Source organism: Rhopilema esculentum, unplaced genomic scaffold (genome assembly GCF_057945365.1).
Source record: "Rhopilema esculentum isolate cy_ngs unplaced genomic scaffold, ASM5794536v1 HiC_scaffold_23, whole genome shotgun sequence".
NCBI lineage: Eukaryota > Metazoa > Cnidaria > Scyphozoa > Rhizostomeae > Rhizostomatidae > Rhopilema > Rhopilema esculentum.
In genome coordinates, this window is record NW_028300834.1 from 1,054,469 (window position 1) to 1,069,076 (window position 14,608).

The window sequence follows — 14,608 nt, forward strand, 5'->3', positions numbered from 1 at the left end:
GAATTCACGTGTCGAAAATACGCCGATCACGCAATCACGCCAAAAACCTGGTACCCCCTACGTTGATGTTTTGCCATAAAAATTGTCGATTTTTTCGCAATCCAAATTAGTACACCCTAATTTTGAATGGGGCGAGGGGGCGTGGTAGTTTTTACTATATAAGCATGTAATCTAGCAAGGGAAGGCTGATTAGTAGGCGAGTACTATCACAATGCCATCGGAAATCATACAGAAATTTAGCAGTTTTGATCAATATGGTCAAGAAAACTTGTAAAAAGATTAAACTGCTTTTTAAAACGCTGGGATACTGGCAGGCTATTCACATTTCATGTTTTAAAAAACCTTTAAACCACTCAGGACACGCCCTTTCGAAGAGAAAGGTTTAAGGGGCCCTTAGATGGATCGCAATCTTCGAGCCTAAAGAGCGACGGATCTTTTTAAAGATTTAGATCTTTTGATGCCAACAAATGGTTAAGACTTTGTAGCCTCACAAATTTTGATGGTGGTGATTTAGGGTGTTTGGTGAAACCAAAATGAAAAAGATTAACTGAATCATTCTACTAGGTGTTCCTGTTTTTCATAATCTCGGTAATTTGGCCTTAGAGACTATTACACTGGAAGTATAATGTTAAAAGCAGTTAAAAGCGTCTAAGACGAATAAATAAAATTCCATGAAGCTTACGCCGATTCGGTTCCGTAACCATCAGGTCTGATTCCAGTTGATAAAGCGACTATTATAATTGGCAAGCCTAGACAAAAAGATTTTAAGATCTAAATGTTTGTCTTGAAAATGTATACTTTATCTGATTCACCGCAGGGGTTAGTCTTCGACACAAAATTACGGAGTTTATTAACTTTTGTACGAAAACAAGTCTAGAACATTCCATTTATGGTTGTTTTCGATAGTAATTATTCAAACGACAAGCTACATATTTATTCTTCAGCTATATCTCATTCACTCGATTACCGTAAATAACTAGCTTACGTAAACTTCAAGAGGATAAACTCGAAAATCGGATACTTGATTTAAGAAGTAGTATAAGAAAATGCCCCCAGGAAAATGACAATTGACTCGAATAATTCCTGCTACTTCCAACAACGCCAACCCAACCTACTCCTGCTCAGCTTCCGCCACTGGGACACACCTAACATCGAATGGAAAGTTTTCGAAAGTATGCAGGGAATGGTAAATCTCAAAATCGCTGTTCACGTGAAAACTTTCGAACAATGCACATTTCGAGGAGTTTAACAACAGTCCTTATTCTCGAACAGCTTATGCCAACCAGGCATTTCCGGAACTCGTTTCACCTACCCTAAATAAATTTTACACAAATGCAATCAAGGTACGAAACCAACATATCTCTCCTTTGACATGGGCAGTTAATTGAGGTAGATTTGGTGTTAATTTTGGTTCTAGTTCTTGTCATTTTAAGTGCTTAGAGGGCTCTTCCGTTTAAAACAACACACGTTTCCTCTACTTCTCGCTTCGTGACTAAAAGTAAGATAGAGCTAATGATAAGAAAGACAAATTCCTAGGCTCTCGCCAGTCAGTCAGTCAGTACCTACCCCATCCAATGACGTAATAAAATTTTAGCTTGCTTCCATGAGAGAAGACTGAGACGACTTTTTTGTAGAGGTGCACTCCTTCAGCAAACATCCACGAGAAAGCCGCAGTGAAGAAATAATGCAGAAGAACAGCAACTGCCGTACAAGCAGCCTGAGAAGAAATGAAGGCGATTAATGTTTTCAAATTCAATAGGAAGGGACGAGACTATATGGTTACAAGCATAAGAGTACAAGGAGTGGCTTTTTGAGCCACATTAAGACGTCCAAAGAGTCTGGGAAAGCCATTCAATCATTAATAATACAAACTAAACACATTCTGCACTTTATTGAAAAATTTCCAGTCAAATTTGAAAAAACAGCAGCTTTCATTGGAAAAAACATTTAAGCCGACAAATTGACACAAATTACAGCGAGCAGTTGGTATACGTTCAAGAACCTGGGCACTAGCTTCGAAACGTCGTCTCTTGATGCCAAATTAACTTAATTATACACCACATTGGACAAAGCTCTCAAAAGAGAAAAACTTCTAAAGCAAACAGGACACTAGAAGGATGGGTCTATAAATTGATATTTAATCCTGGCAAAACACGACACGGTGTACTCTCTGCATCGCTATTTCATCACATTAATCCTCTGGCTATTGCATATATACTTGGAGTATTCGAACTGAATTGATAGCAGAAACTTCAATATGCATAAGGCTGGTGGAAAAAGCGCTGACCGTTTATAAGAGCTAAATGTTTATCAAACTAACCAAAGCCAGCACTTGAATTACTGCATCAAAAAATTGACCAAAAACCTCTGCTTATGCAATATTTCAAATTAATTCATAGTTTTTATCAGCAACGGCAGTGGTATGGAGGGGTCCGGACTCCCCCCACTTTTCTAAAATATGGTCCTCGAGATTTGTCCAAAAACGATGTAAAACTCATTGGGGGGGGGGGAGGGGGTAGTATACTGTATGCTTGCGTCCATAACAATTGTAAAATGCTTTGCTATTTACGGTAGCTTACATGAATCAAATAATGGGGAAAAATGTGCAAAAGGGCGTTTTCCCGCATTTGCGAGTGTTTTAAGGGCGTGGTAAAAAAATTGGACCACGCCCTTAAAAGCGCCCCAGACCCCGCCACTGCTACAGCCCTGGGTACGCCACTGAGCAACGGGTCGGGTCAACCCCTAGGGTTGATGATATTGACGTTGAATTTACAATGAATTTCACGTTTAGAAAATCTGAAAAAAACTTCACCGAAACCTGGCATCCCTTTGTTAATGGTTAAGATTTTGTAAACATGTGTAAAAGCTTGTCAACAATTCAAAGTTTCAGGATAAACAAGAAAAAGTAATAATCATGGAACGATGTGAATACAATGACTCAAATTCTCGCAATATTTGACCATGAACAAATAAAAGGAAAAATATACCAATTGAAGTTGGCTCGTATATGAAATGGTCATTCACAAGACTAAATATTGATCTTTACAATAAACGTCGCTGCTTTTTTATAGAAATTAAACCATAGAATATACAACAGAGATTACGAGGAAAGCCTTAGGCATATGCTGGATGGCGGTCCGAGCACTCTGTTTTTTTAAAGGTTGCCGACCTATTGGTATATAATAGCGCATTCTTTATAATTGTAACTAACCGACCCCAAAATAAAAAAAATAAGAAGCCACAGTACTGATCCAACTCAGCTTTAACAAAGTGTCTGATTGTAATTCTTTTCAAGATGTGATAACAATGATTCTTTTTAACGTACTTAATTCTGATTTAACTGACATTGATAAAAGGAAGCTTTTCTATTAGGTGCTTTGTCCTATGCCATGTCTTCGTACGTTCTTATGTGTGATTTGTCTTTCGAGAAAGAAGTATTTTGGCATTTAAGAATTTTAGTATTACGAAACTTTCAGTACTTGAAAAAACAAATCAAGAAATTAATCATTACTTCGATGTTTGTAATACCTTGAAACAGCACAGAAAATATTTCTGTACTGAAAAGCTAAAATTCCGTATTTTACTTTTCTAAATTGATGAGCTTATTTATTAGATAATGCAAGGTATTAGTTAGTAATGTGGTTGTTTAGTTTCGATTCGATTTCTGAAGAGTCCACGGAGAAAGCTCCAAAATCTAGTTGGAAAAATTCATTTAGGATGTTGTTTGCCATAACAAACAGTAAATGCTCTATTCTTCTCAAACTTTTTAAAAAACGGAACAAATCCTTAGGTATTCAATCTGCTTTACTTTGATCGTACTTTAGAAATTATAAAAATTTAAGAATGCATTTACAAAAGGAGCACAAACAGTTTAGTAGCAAGTCAATGTTGTTTCCATGACTTAGGTCTGGTTTCGCTTACCACGCCTAGCTTCCCTTTGGCCAAGGTGGTGCAGGCAGGGGAGTATATAGAATTGTTAAACTTGACAGGATAATAGCGGTGAAAGAATTTCGTATTGCCTCTTGTTTCCAGGACTTGAGGTTGGGTCAAACTCGAGTTCCTACAACTTTTTGAAGCAAAGAAAAAACTCTATTTTGAATTAAGCAACCATCCGTGAATCTATGACCAAAAAGGTTTCATAAAGTGGTGATCATGCATTGTATCTTTTTCGAAAAAAGCATTAGCAACAAAAAGCAAAGCAAATGCTTTTCCACACACTTGATATCAACACATCAAGAAATGAATCTTTACCAGCAGAAGATCAAAAATCTGGTCGCCTGTAAGTACGTAATTGCTCCTACTGCCTGTTTTCAAGAATCATCAAAACCTATGTTAAGAAATCAAGAGAAATATTTGAACACAGACTGCAACTGAAAATCGAAGCTAATTATTAGCAACAACCAAGAACAGATTTGTTTTCTTACAGGCTTCAAAGGTTTCTTTTCGGTAATGAGAGGCTGGAAAGGACCAAGCGAGACATATGGCCACAAAACGATTGCGCACTCAACTCACTTAATTCAATGAATCTAGAATGGAGATATCGGAGTTTAATAAATCTAAGACCTAGAGCCATCGCCGTGATTTCAATGCCAAGCTTTTATGTCCCTTGGAACCAGCCAACAAAAGAGCATCAAGGCTTTCACATCATTGTGCAGACTATGGTGAAAATTACTGAAAATTCATATTATATTGGCTGAACATCATATTTGCTGAAAATTGCTATCTTCCCCGCAATGTTTAGATAAAATAACTTCCAAACAAAACCATTGCAAAGAAAGTACATTGCCTGGTTGACGTATGAAGATTTAAGCCATTGTTCTAACCTAATTAAAAGTTCAAGACTACAAAGAATGTTAAATATTAACGACCTTTAAAGAAAACACATACTTTAGGAATTTGACCTTCAGGGGTGTGACGATAATTCTAGACATAAAGTTATGCGTAAAGCCTTACAACATTGTTGCAAGAAACATTTCAAGATTAACTGGATCTTTTTCGCTAATTAATCAACTTGTTTTAGGATTTTGTCTAAGCTACTTTTTCACCTGGACAAAATGAAGATCAGCTTTTATGGACTTTTATTTCCTGATCTCAAAAGAGGTCACTATATTGAGACAGTCCTTTATTCCTACTCTTCAAATTATCATGGCTATAAAAGCGATTTAGGCCATGATTTAGGCCTGGTTTTGCTTACCAAGCCAACAATCCCGGACAAAAATAGTTCAGACTTTTCAAGAAAACTTTATGTTTTTCTCTTTCTTTTGAAAAGTAGCTTTCTCCCTCCCTTAATTCAATGTTAGATGCATGATTTTGAAGCAAATATGATAGAACTACAAATCTAACATTTCTTCGGGGGGAAAGGAGGGGAGTCGAATTTACAGGGGAAAGGTAGAGTGGAAAATGACAAAAACTGAATTTTGTCACAAAATTTTTGTGCGGGATTGTAGCTTCTCTTTAGCCGAGGTGGTGCAGGCAGGGGCCGCGATTATACCCCTCTAATGAGGGTCATAAGTATAATATTATGTGCCAAGCAGAACTAGAAAGGGAATAATTTAAAATGTTATTGGTATAATAAGTCCAACATTTTGTCAAAATATTTGAAAAATATGGGAAACATTGAGGATGGACCAAATGGTAGAGTTTTACATACGCAGAAAAGTATTCTAAGATACTGAAATGCTTAAAAAATATGAAATTGTTCTACAATTGATCATGCTTAGACCTTTACTCAACACTACCTGATTAGCCTGAACCCCAGATCAGGGTCTGGAACTCAGGCTATACCTGATAGGCTTCTTGTCAGCAGTTTCCCTGTGATTTTTGCGTATCTGGGTTATTCAATGTCTTTTGAAAGTTACTCAATGTCTATTTAAGCTCTTAATTTTAAAAAGGTTGCATACTGAAACACTTGGAACAGAGTTTTCTTTAACGTACGTCTGGTCTTAGAAATAAACTAAAAATGACATTAAAATGGCTAGCCTTGTGTATAGAGAATAAGAATCATAAATTTTGCAGAAAGGCGATGAATGACAAGAACGAGAACAAATAGCAAATAGAGGAAAAACGAAATGAAATAATCTATAAAGGCTGAGAGAAGAGAGGTAAAATGAAGACAGGAAGGAACAAGGAAACAAATAAAGATGAAAATAAATAAACTTTATTTTTGCTGGCTTATTCCGTCTTGGCGTAGGCATTGGCCAAGGGCCTTAGAAGTTTAAATAACAACTCAAAAATTCAGTTATTATGAACAGTTTAATCGCAGATATGTTAAGTTTTAAATCCTCTCCGGCATATTCACGTATAAATAAAAAATCTTATAACTTTATTTCTAAATAGTGGATGACGGCTTGTGCTTTGTTTTGGGGAATAATAAGGACGGACAGTTTTTCTAATATCAACAAATAGTGATCGATTATGAACTGACGGATTCTTTTCACTCTCTAATTTCTTTAGCTATCAATTTTACTTATCATTAACTCAGAAAAATAAAGACAAGCTCAATTTTATTTAAAAGAAAAATCTGTCTGCAGCTTTGAAACTCGGCAAGGCAACAAGCCTGTTCTCCAAATGGCTAGTAAGGTGCTTTCAGTAGTTTTCATGGCGAAAGTTTATTTTTCTTTTTTTTATTCAAGTCATATTTTACAAAGAATGGTATATCTAAATCCACGTTATACATTTCATTTGGTAAATGACCTTTCGGCTCAGCTTCAACGGAGAAAGAAAGCAACTAGCTTTAAGTAAAGGGCCTTTCGCTCGATTAAGCAAAAAGAAGAGACCCTGTGTCCAGTTCTGGTTATGATTATGTCTATTAGCCTTCAGATACAATTAAAATAACCCCCTTGGTATAAAAAATTCCGTTGCAAAAACGAGGGGTTCACCTACTTTGCCGGCAACCTGGAAACCCCCTGTGTAACACAATAGCTAGACGGCATCGTTCATGCAAATCCTGCAAATCCGTACAAGTGCAAGACTCTTATACCGTCAAAAAAACAACTTTTCTGACATTAGAAGTTAAAACAGCCTTAAAGAGAATGGTTTGTATACAAAATGCAAGAACTCACTGGGAAGTTATTTCCCATTACCATATACCATTAAGTTAGGCCTTGCCCTTGTCCTTGTTCAAGAATCAGCTATGTGAAGGAGAAAGAATCCTAAACAAAAATGTTTTTATTTTTTCCCTTGAAAAGGAAATACTTTAGAAGATTTGCCCTCATACTTTAAAGGAGTTAGTAAGATGCAAAAAGAAATGGATCACAAGACGAGCTTTAGAGATTACAAAATAAAAATTCAACATCTTTATGAGAACATTTTTGAAATCAAATTAAGGTACAATAGCAACAAAGTCAAAAAGGTATAAGACAAACAGGATTACCAGTATGGTTAAAAAGAAAATGAATCCAGCAAAAAAGATTTCCTAAAATGGGATAGTTGGTTACCAAGATATGCAGTCTACAGTAAATAACACAAAATCAGAATGATAACGCACTCAGTGCAGATTTATCTCAATGCCAGCATCTGCAGTTTTCTTCAATGAGAAACGAAGCTCATAGTTAAACATAATATGCCAAGCCATGACTAAACCAAGAGCCGTTTAACACGCGGTTGCTGAGCAAAAATGCTATTCACTTGCCCAAATTCTCGATATTCTCTTACCGACTCTGTGTTGTTATAAGTTTAAATGACGCATTCAAGCCAACTTGAGTTTAAAACCAGTTAAAGACAGTATTTCAATTGATCAGCGTCCCTCAATAAAACGCTGTTAGTTCGAGAAGCCATCTTCTAATTTGGTAGCAGTGCTGCCTATATATCCTTATGCTACATGACTGCTGGTGTCAATGGTAAAAAAAGGGCTGAGTCTGACGGGGAGTATCTGATGTCACTAACTTCCTTTCAGTTTTCCATTAGTTCATCAGTTAATCGTTTGATTCAACTAGCAGTTTTTAACGTCCTTCAGCTTGGCGCACTGACAACTAACCGAATTAGGAGCAACTTGAATATGGTTCTTTTTCTTGCTGGAGCGGAGCCTTTTCTCTCCCCACAGGCCTTTGAAGAAGTACACTAGAGGGTTGCAAAGGGAGTTAACAACAAGAAGCACTTCAAACCTTTGGCTAGTAGATGCAAGAGTTTCTATGGCAAAAGGCAAGGTACATACAAAAAACGAACAAACAACCATGCTGCAAGTGATGACCAGTGCTCTTTGCTTTTTGCAATATCTGCATACAGGCTTGGTTTTTTTCACTTCCTTTGAAGGCTGAAGATTTGCTTGAGGTGAGGGCCCTGAAGGATCTTTATCAAGAGCCATCTGTTGTTCTTGGTCTACTGCTTGATTGATTTCTTCTGCCTGCAGAGCATTACTGGTGAAAATGCTTTGCAATTTCATCGCAGAAGTGTGCCCACTAGGAATCTCGTGAAAAATGCCTTTTTTAATGTGAGCTTCCTCTTTCTTTGTAGTTGCAATATAGGCAATATTGGTGCTGGAAAGCTGCCTCTTTCCTCTTGCATTTATATCGTCATTTAGAATTCTTTCAGCTTTGCTTTGTGCATGCATGGCAAAATAACAGATACAACCGTAGAGTATGAGGAAGACAATTGTGGACCCAATGATAATTATCGGCAATGCCCATAAATAAAATAATACTGGCCCATGCATAGAACTAGGAATGGCAATACCTATTGAAGTAAAAGCAATTACCTCAATGCCTAGGAAAATCCAGGAATAAATGGCAGCTTTTATGATCGTACCCTTTCGAACCCAGATAACATGCTTCAGAGGGTACCGCACGGCCACTAACCTATCAACGCCGATTATAAACAGGTTAATAACCGAGGCTGTAAATGAATAGATGACCATGAAAGTGAAAACTTGCCTTGAAAGTTGTGTCGATACACGTGCTGCTAGAATGCTGTTTATTACACTGGTTAGGCCTACCAGGAGGTCACTGATCGCAAGGCTCAGCAGCAGTTGCTGGTACGTCTTTAACTTAGATTTTGTTCTTTTTATCAAAACTATCTCTATTGTGTTTAATATCACAGTTACAATCCCAATTACACTATATACGATGACATCACTTGCATGGCCCATGTCTCCTCCGAAAGGGCAGTGAATCAAATTAATTACCTAAATCTCAATGGTAATTCATTACTGTCTTATGTATCGATATTTTCCTCGCAGCTGTAACGAATTACTACTCCAGATAACTTCAATACTGCTCCAAACCAACACTTAGTTGAATGCGACGGTGCTCTTCACTTGACAATGCAGAGAAAACAACAAAATGATATCAGGAGTTTCGAAGAAGATGTCGTCTTTAGCCTGTGAAACATGCCATATATGATTCAGGCAAAAATCATATATTTCTCTTCTCGTCGGCCTCACAAATATCAGCTGCGTAGAAGCATTAGTAGAGAAACAGCAATGGCTCTTCAACGTTCCTTTATTAGTCTGTTCTCCTTTGCTCAAAGGTGTCTTTCCATATCTTCAATTGAATCTTCCAATATAATCTTTCATTTATGATCAGGCTTTTGTGCATTGCATGATTTTTACGCTCGAAATTCTCACGGGCACATAACGAAGCACATTGTTACGATCCTTACTGATATAAACTAGGAACTACCTACCAATTTTCGATATCCTCTAACGAATACGTTCCCTTGGCAAACTGGGCAGTATGTGCCTACTAAAGCTTTGTAATAGAACTGCACGACCAGGAGAGACTGCAAGCTTTAAGCAAATTTGCAAGAATGCAGACCATGGGGTGTTTTGCTTTGTAAATGCAGGTGAAAGCAGATGGAATTCAAACAAACATACGTTTATTTAATCTAAATGAACTAAAAGCTTCACTGAAATCTGTGTTGTCACCTGCACTTGCACATTCGCAATTTCATTAGCTTTATAAGTGCACAACTGTTTGTAGATTAGGCAATCACCGTTGTTAAATTGCAAGAAAGTCAAACAGAGAGTAGAGGTTATTAAGGAAAACAAAGAAATTTATCTCCAGGATGTTAAGAGTGAATAATAGTTGAAAAGGTCCTCAAAATCATTTCAGGGGATTGTTTTAATGATCTTCATGCTCTAAACAACAATACAGAAATTGTGGCCTCAAATCAGTTTGTGAACAGCATAGCAACTTTCATACAAATCAATAAGCAAGTCAAGTAATTGTAAATAGACGTACGCAAAGCCATGACATGTGATACATAATCACAAGTCTTATCCAATTATTCAAGTCTTATTATCAACCCACTTTGTGTTATCTACCCACAACCTATAACACATTAAATCATTATAAACTGGTTATTTTTGGCACGGTTTATCAGTAGAATTTAGATATTTATTCAAGGTGTTGCCCCCAGTTGTCGGCAAAGGTATTGAGTATCTTTATAACTTACGCAAAAAGGGCAAGATCGTTTGTTTAAAAAAATGGGATTTCTTCCGATAGAAAAGGTCATCTACATAAATAAACTTCAGAAAGTAAAGCGTCTGTGACTCGAAAACAAAATTAATTTCAATTTAAAAAAAAATATAACTCAGTCAACTTCCTTTTCTAGTTAGAAATATTTCTTTGCTACAAAGTGACGCACATAGTTTAGAAGTAAAAAATATGTAAACAAGACTCGAGCAGTTAGGTCTTTTAAGCAATTTTTGAGGAATTGTACCACCCTTGGATACTATTCAACCTGGAATAAACCTTTATTCCTTTATTTAAAGTTTGTGTGTACAAAAGGCTGTAAAAAATTCACTGTGTGCACGCTTTTTCATATTGTACCTGACATAAGATTCCGAGTATGCTGTGGCATGCAATAATTAATTTGCCAAACATGACGACGATGCTGACAGAACAAACACTAGAAAAGTAGCACCTTGGATCCAATAGTTTGAGACAGGAGCCGGATGAAGATGGATGCTACGGGTGCTGCAGTGCTAGGCCCATTCATGAAATAGGCCGTTATGTAAACAGACGAGAATTGTCCTGAAGCCGAATAGGCCCAATAAAAAGCTAAATTTGTGCTGCATCAACAGATCTGTTTGGGCTTAATAAGGCTTTAGTTTTAGATATTATTAGATACTAATAACTATATAAATAATATCTAAAAATGTAATGCGACTGTGCACCAGAGAATCAGGAGCTTTAAACCAACTGAATAAAGCAGAAATCTCTGCAGTTGAGAGTAAAAATATTTTGGCACCCTTGATTTATAACATAATTGTAACAATTTGAAATATTGTTTTCCAACAGAAATATAACATATAACATTCGAAGCAAATAATGTGAAAACACTATGTTTCTTGAAACCAAAATATTAAAAAATGCCAAGGTTTACGTCATAGCCGCACCTGTGTGTCAATACCATTTGTTTACCAACACGTGTCCTCCATGAAACAATTTTCAAAATAAACAAGAGTCACAAATATGAAGGCTCGTGTGAAGCGAAGCGAACTCTCATAGGGCCTGATTATCGATACATGATTACTAAGATTGCATATGGTGTCATACCTTGTTCTCTGTTGCATTTATCCCTGCAAGGAATACAATCTGGGCAATACCAAGCGCGACGACAAGGTTGGTATGAATAGCAGTTCTTTCAGGATCCAACGAGCTATGGACAGAAGCATTACTGCAATTACTACCAGTGCAGTTACAAAATTCACCAATAGAACTGGCAGTATTGATTCTTTGTTAAAACACATTTTGAATGAATGATTACAAGAGAATACCATGTGGTAAACAGGTTAGAATAGCAAATTATATACAATTTTAAGATCCATTACCTGCATACAAAGCTATAACGATTTTTTCACGTAAATAGATTCAGATTCAATAATTGAAAACATTTTCAAAACAAAGTAACTCTGCTTTCTTTGGAAAGTTGAATGAAAATGAAGAATCCTATAATCAATGTTAGGAATCTGCGTTTTGTGGAGTGGTGAAAAATGTGTATTACTAGTTGCTGCTCATATTATACCAAGATACTTGATACTTCATCTTAAGCATGAAAATTCTAATTCACTATAGATCAATGAAAAGTAAAACTTTTTACAATCTGTTGCCATGAGAAAAATCCTAGAAAAGTTACTTTTGTAGACACACGAGCCTGTATATAAGTTTACATATTGAAATTAGAAAACATGTATATTCTAGCTATCTAACATTGTAAAAAATTTTGAAAAAATACGAGTCAGTTGTAAAAAAACCTTCTTTTTTAAGATAATTAATTTTTTGTGTGTATCATTAACTAGAATGAAAATAATTGTAGGTCGTTTTTTCGAAACTATTGAAATGACCAGCCAGTAATAGATACAATTATATTTACAAGAGTATTAAAAAATGGAAATGAAATGAAGATTGCAAGTAATGCAAAACACGTTTGTATCCCACAAAATGTTTTGCTTTAGTATCATCTGTAATGTGACCCTGAAGAAGATTTCTTTTACCAGGTTCTAGAGGTCTAGATGTCGAAAAGACAAGTTTGCAAAATTCCTGGTGGTGGTGAAATCTGAAACGGTCTTTTTCTCACACATCTCTTTTATAATGTAAACTTGCTAATTTGCAATCATGTAGAAATCAACTATATTTTAGTTAATCTTGTGCTCTTTATAGCAAAAAATGACTAGAGAAAATATTTTACTTTCTACTATGCGAATGTGTTACCAGTTTCAACTAACTCTTTTAAAACATTTACTGCTTTATACCTGAAAAAGCGATTCCTCTGGACTTTAGGGACTCATACAGATTTGAAGCAAACTGAAATCCGTAAATGTTTTGCAGAACACGAGTAGACAAAAACAGATTTTCATAAAGTCAGCCGATAGTACTTACTCTAGAGTGACAAAAGTTGCAAAGGTTAACAGCAAACAGAACAAAGAGATACCACAGCCGATGGAGGTAATAAAGCCAAGAGCTTTCACGTGATGGTCAGGAATCTGAAAAAAATCGAAATGAGAAGTAGGAACAATGTTATGTGAAAACTGGAATACTTAACTTTATTAAGTCTTAACATGCAATGACACTGCATGAAAAATAAAAGGGACACCACACAGTCATATCTATGAACGTATGCTGAAGAAGATAATAAAGGTTGAACGGAAGGAAGTAAGGAATTGAATAAGAAGGCTCTGTTGGAACAGTGACAGAAAAAGGTTTTGTTAAGTTCACGATAAAGGCTCGAGAAAAACTGTTTCGACAAGGGGTCTTGTTTTGCAGAATGAGAGAGAGGAGAAAGAGGGAAAAGAAACCGAAGGAAAAGAAAGATAAAAAGTAGAAAAGAAAGAAGAAGAAAAAGAGATGTAGTAGAAATGAAAAAAAGGAAGGAAAAGGAGAAGAAAGTTGAGAAGAGAAGAGAAGAAGAAAAACAAAGAAAAAGAAGAGGAGGAAGAAGAAGAAGGAAAAAAAGAGAAGCAAGACCTTTCATTTCAGATTTAATATTATCACTATCGTTATGTTGATAATTTTATCATTAGAAATGCTAATTCGCTTCTTTATATTTCATGGTATCGAAAAATTTAGAAGAGTATTTCAATTTTTACAACTAAGTGGAAGATCAAAATTTACTTTTTCATCATTGCGATTCTGTGCAAATATTTTTTTCTATTGGCAGCTTATAGATTACCTGAAGCTAGGCGGAATTTCAGTTTCCAATCAAAACCTACATTAGCTAAAATTTTATCAAATGTAACTTTCGCTTGTCAAATTTGTTCTGATATTTCATGCTACAGTTTTAAAAATTAATATTTTGGAAATCTAAAGCATTTAAAAACAGACGAGCCTTCACAAATGCTGAAATACTTAGTATATTGATTTGAGCTCTCTAAGAAGCAACATCATCTTTAACGCTACCGTATTTCCTTTAAAAAGCACTCATCCTAAAAAGCTCTCTCGAATAACATTCTCCTGAAACCATCAAATAAAATTTGAAAAGCACCCACCCTCAAAATAGCGCCCCCCAGAAAAATTGCCCTTCCCTCAGAAAATCTTGATTAATAAAAAAAAGTTTAGGAAAAATGCTTGTTATCGGTAACCAAATTTCTAATCAAAGTATGGCACTTTAGTTCTAACTTTTTTTCATACGCAATTTCAAAATCAAGTAAGTTTTTGCAGTTTGTCATTTGCATTGTTGGGATATCTATAGGAAATTCGGTAAATTGGAAGGTTGAAGCCAAAATGTATGGCCTGAAACAAATTAAAGTAAACTTACCTTTTCCTTCTTAAAAGATATGAGCACGGCAAAGCTTGTCATATGATTGCTCTTGGTTTCGACAACATCCCCTTTTCTAGCTGTTGAGCACCCTTTGTAAGACCATCCCCCAGACGAATCTCCACTGAAAATTATGATAATTTCGTTGATGAAGTGTGAAGTTAGATTAGAATGAGAAAATTAAAAAAGGTGATTGATGAAAGGTTTGAGGAAAATTTCTGACTTAATTCACGTTTCTTTATATTCGTTTCATCGTCTTTTCAGAGGGAAAACCGGCGATGACTGTCAGCATTGCATTTTAAAAACAGAGCTGACACTTTTCTCAATCAGATGTTTCATGTAGTTGCATTTTTCTATAGATGTAAGAATTTTAAAAAACCTTTTTAACTTTATATTAAAATCAGATACTTCACTT

General features: G+C 35.8%; 2 protein-coding genes across 9 annotated transcripts in view; both read right to left on the bottom strand.

Annotated features, from left to right (window-relative positions):
* Positions 1-14,608, bottom strand: part of LOC148957521 (uncharacterized) — a 73,992-nt gene that overhangs the window by 10,563 nt on the left and 48,821 nt on the right. For all 8 annotated transcript variants that reach the window (XM_089115256.1, XM_089115258.1, XM_089115257.1 and 5 more), the window contains 5 exons: positions 14,194-14,317; positions 12,819-12,922; positions 11,496-11,598; positions 1,567-1,717; positions 683-749 (listed from right to left, as the gene is read on the bottom strand). In XM_089115256.1, coding sequence (XP_088971382.1) covers positions 683-749; positions 1,567-1,717; positions 11,496-11,598; positions 12,819-12,922; positions 14,194-14,317 — 549 coding nt within the window. The remainder of the gene's footprint in view (positions 1-682; positions 750-1,566; positions 1,718-11,495; positions 11,599-12,818; positions 12,923-14,193; positions 14,318-14,608) is intronic.
* On the bottom strand, positions 1,724-11,488 carry LOC135690512 (uncharacterized). The gene has a single exon (XM_065208088.1). The coding sequence runs from the start codon at positions 9,080-9,082 to the stop codon at positions 7,931-7,933; it is 1,152 nt and encodes a 383-aa protein (XP_065064160.1). The 5' UTR covers positions 9,083-11,488; the 3' UTR covers positions 1,724-7,930.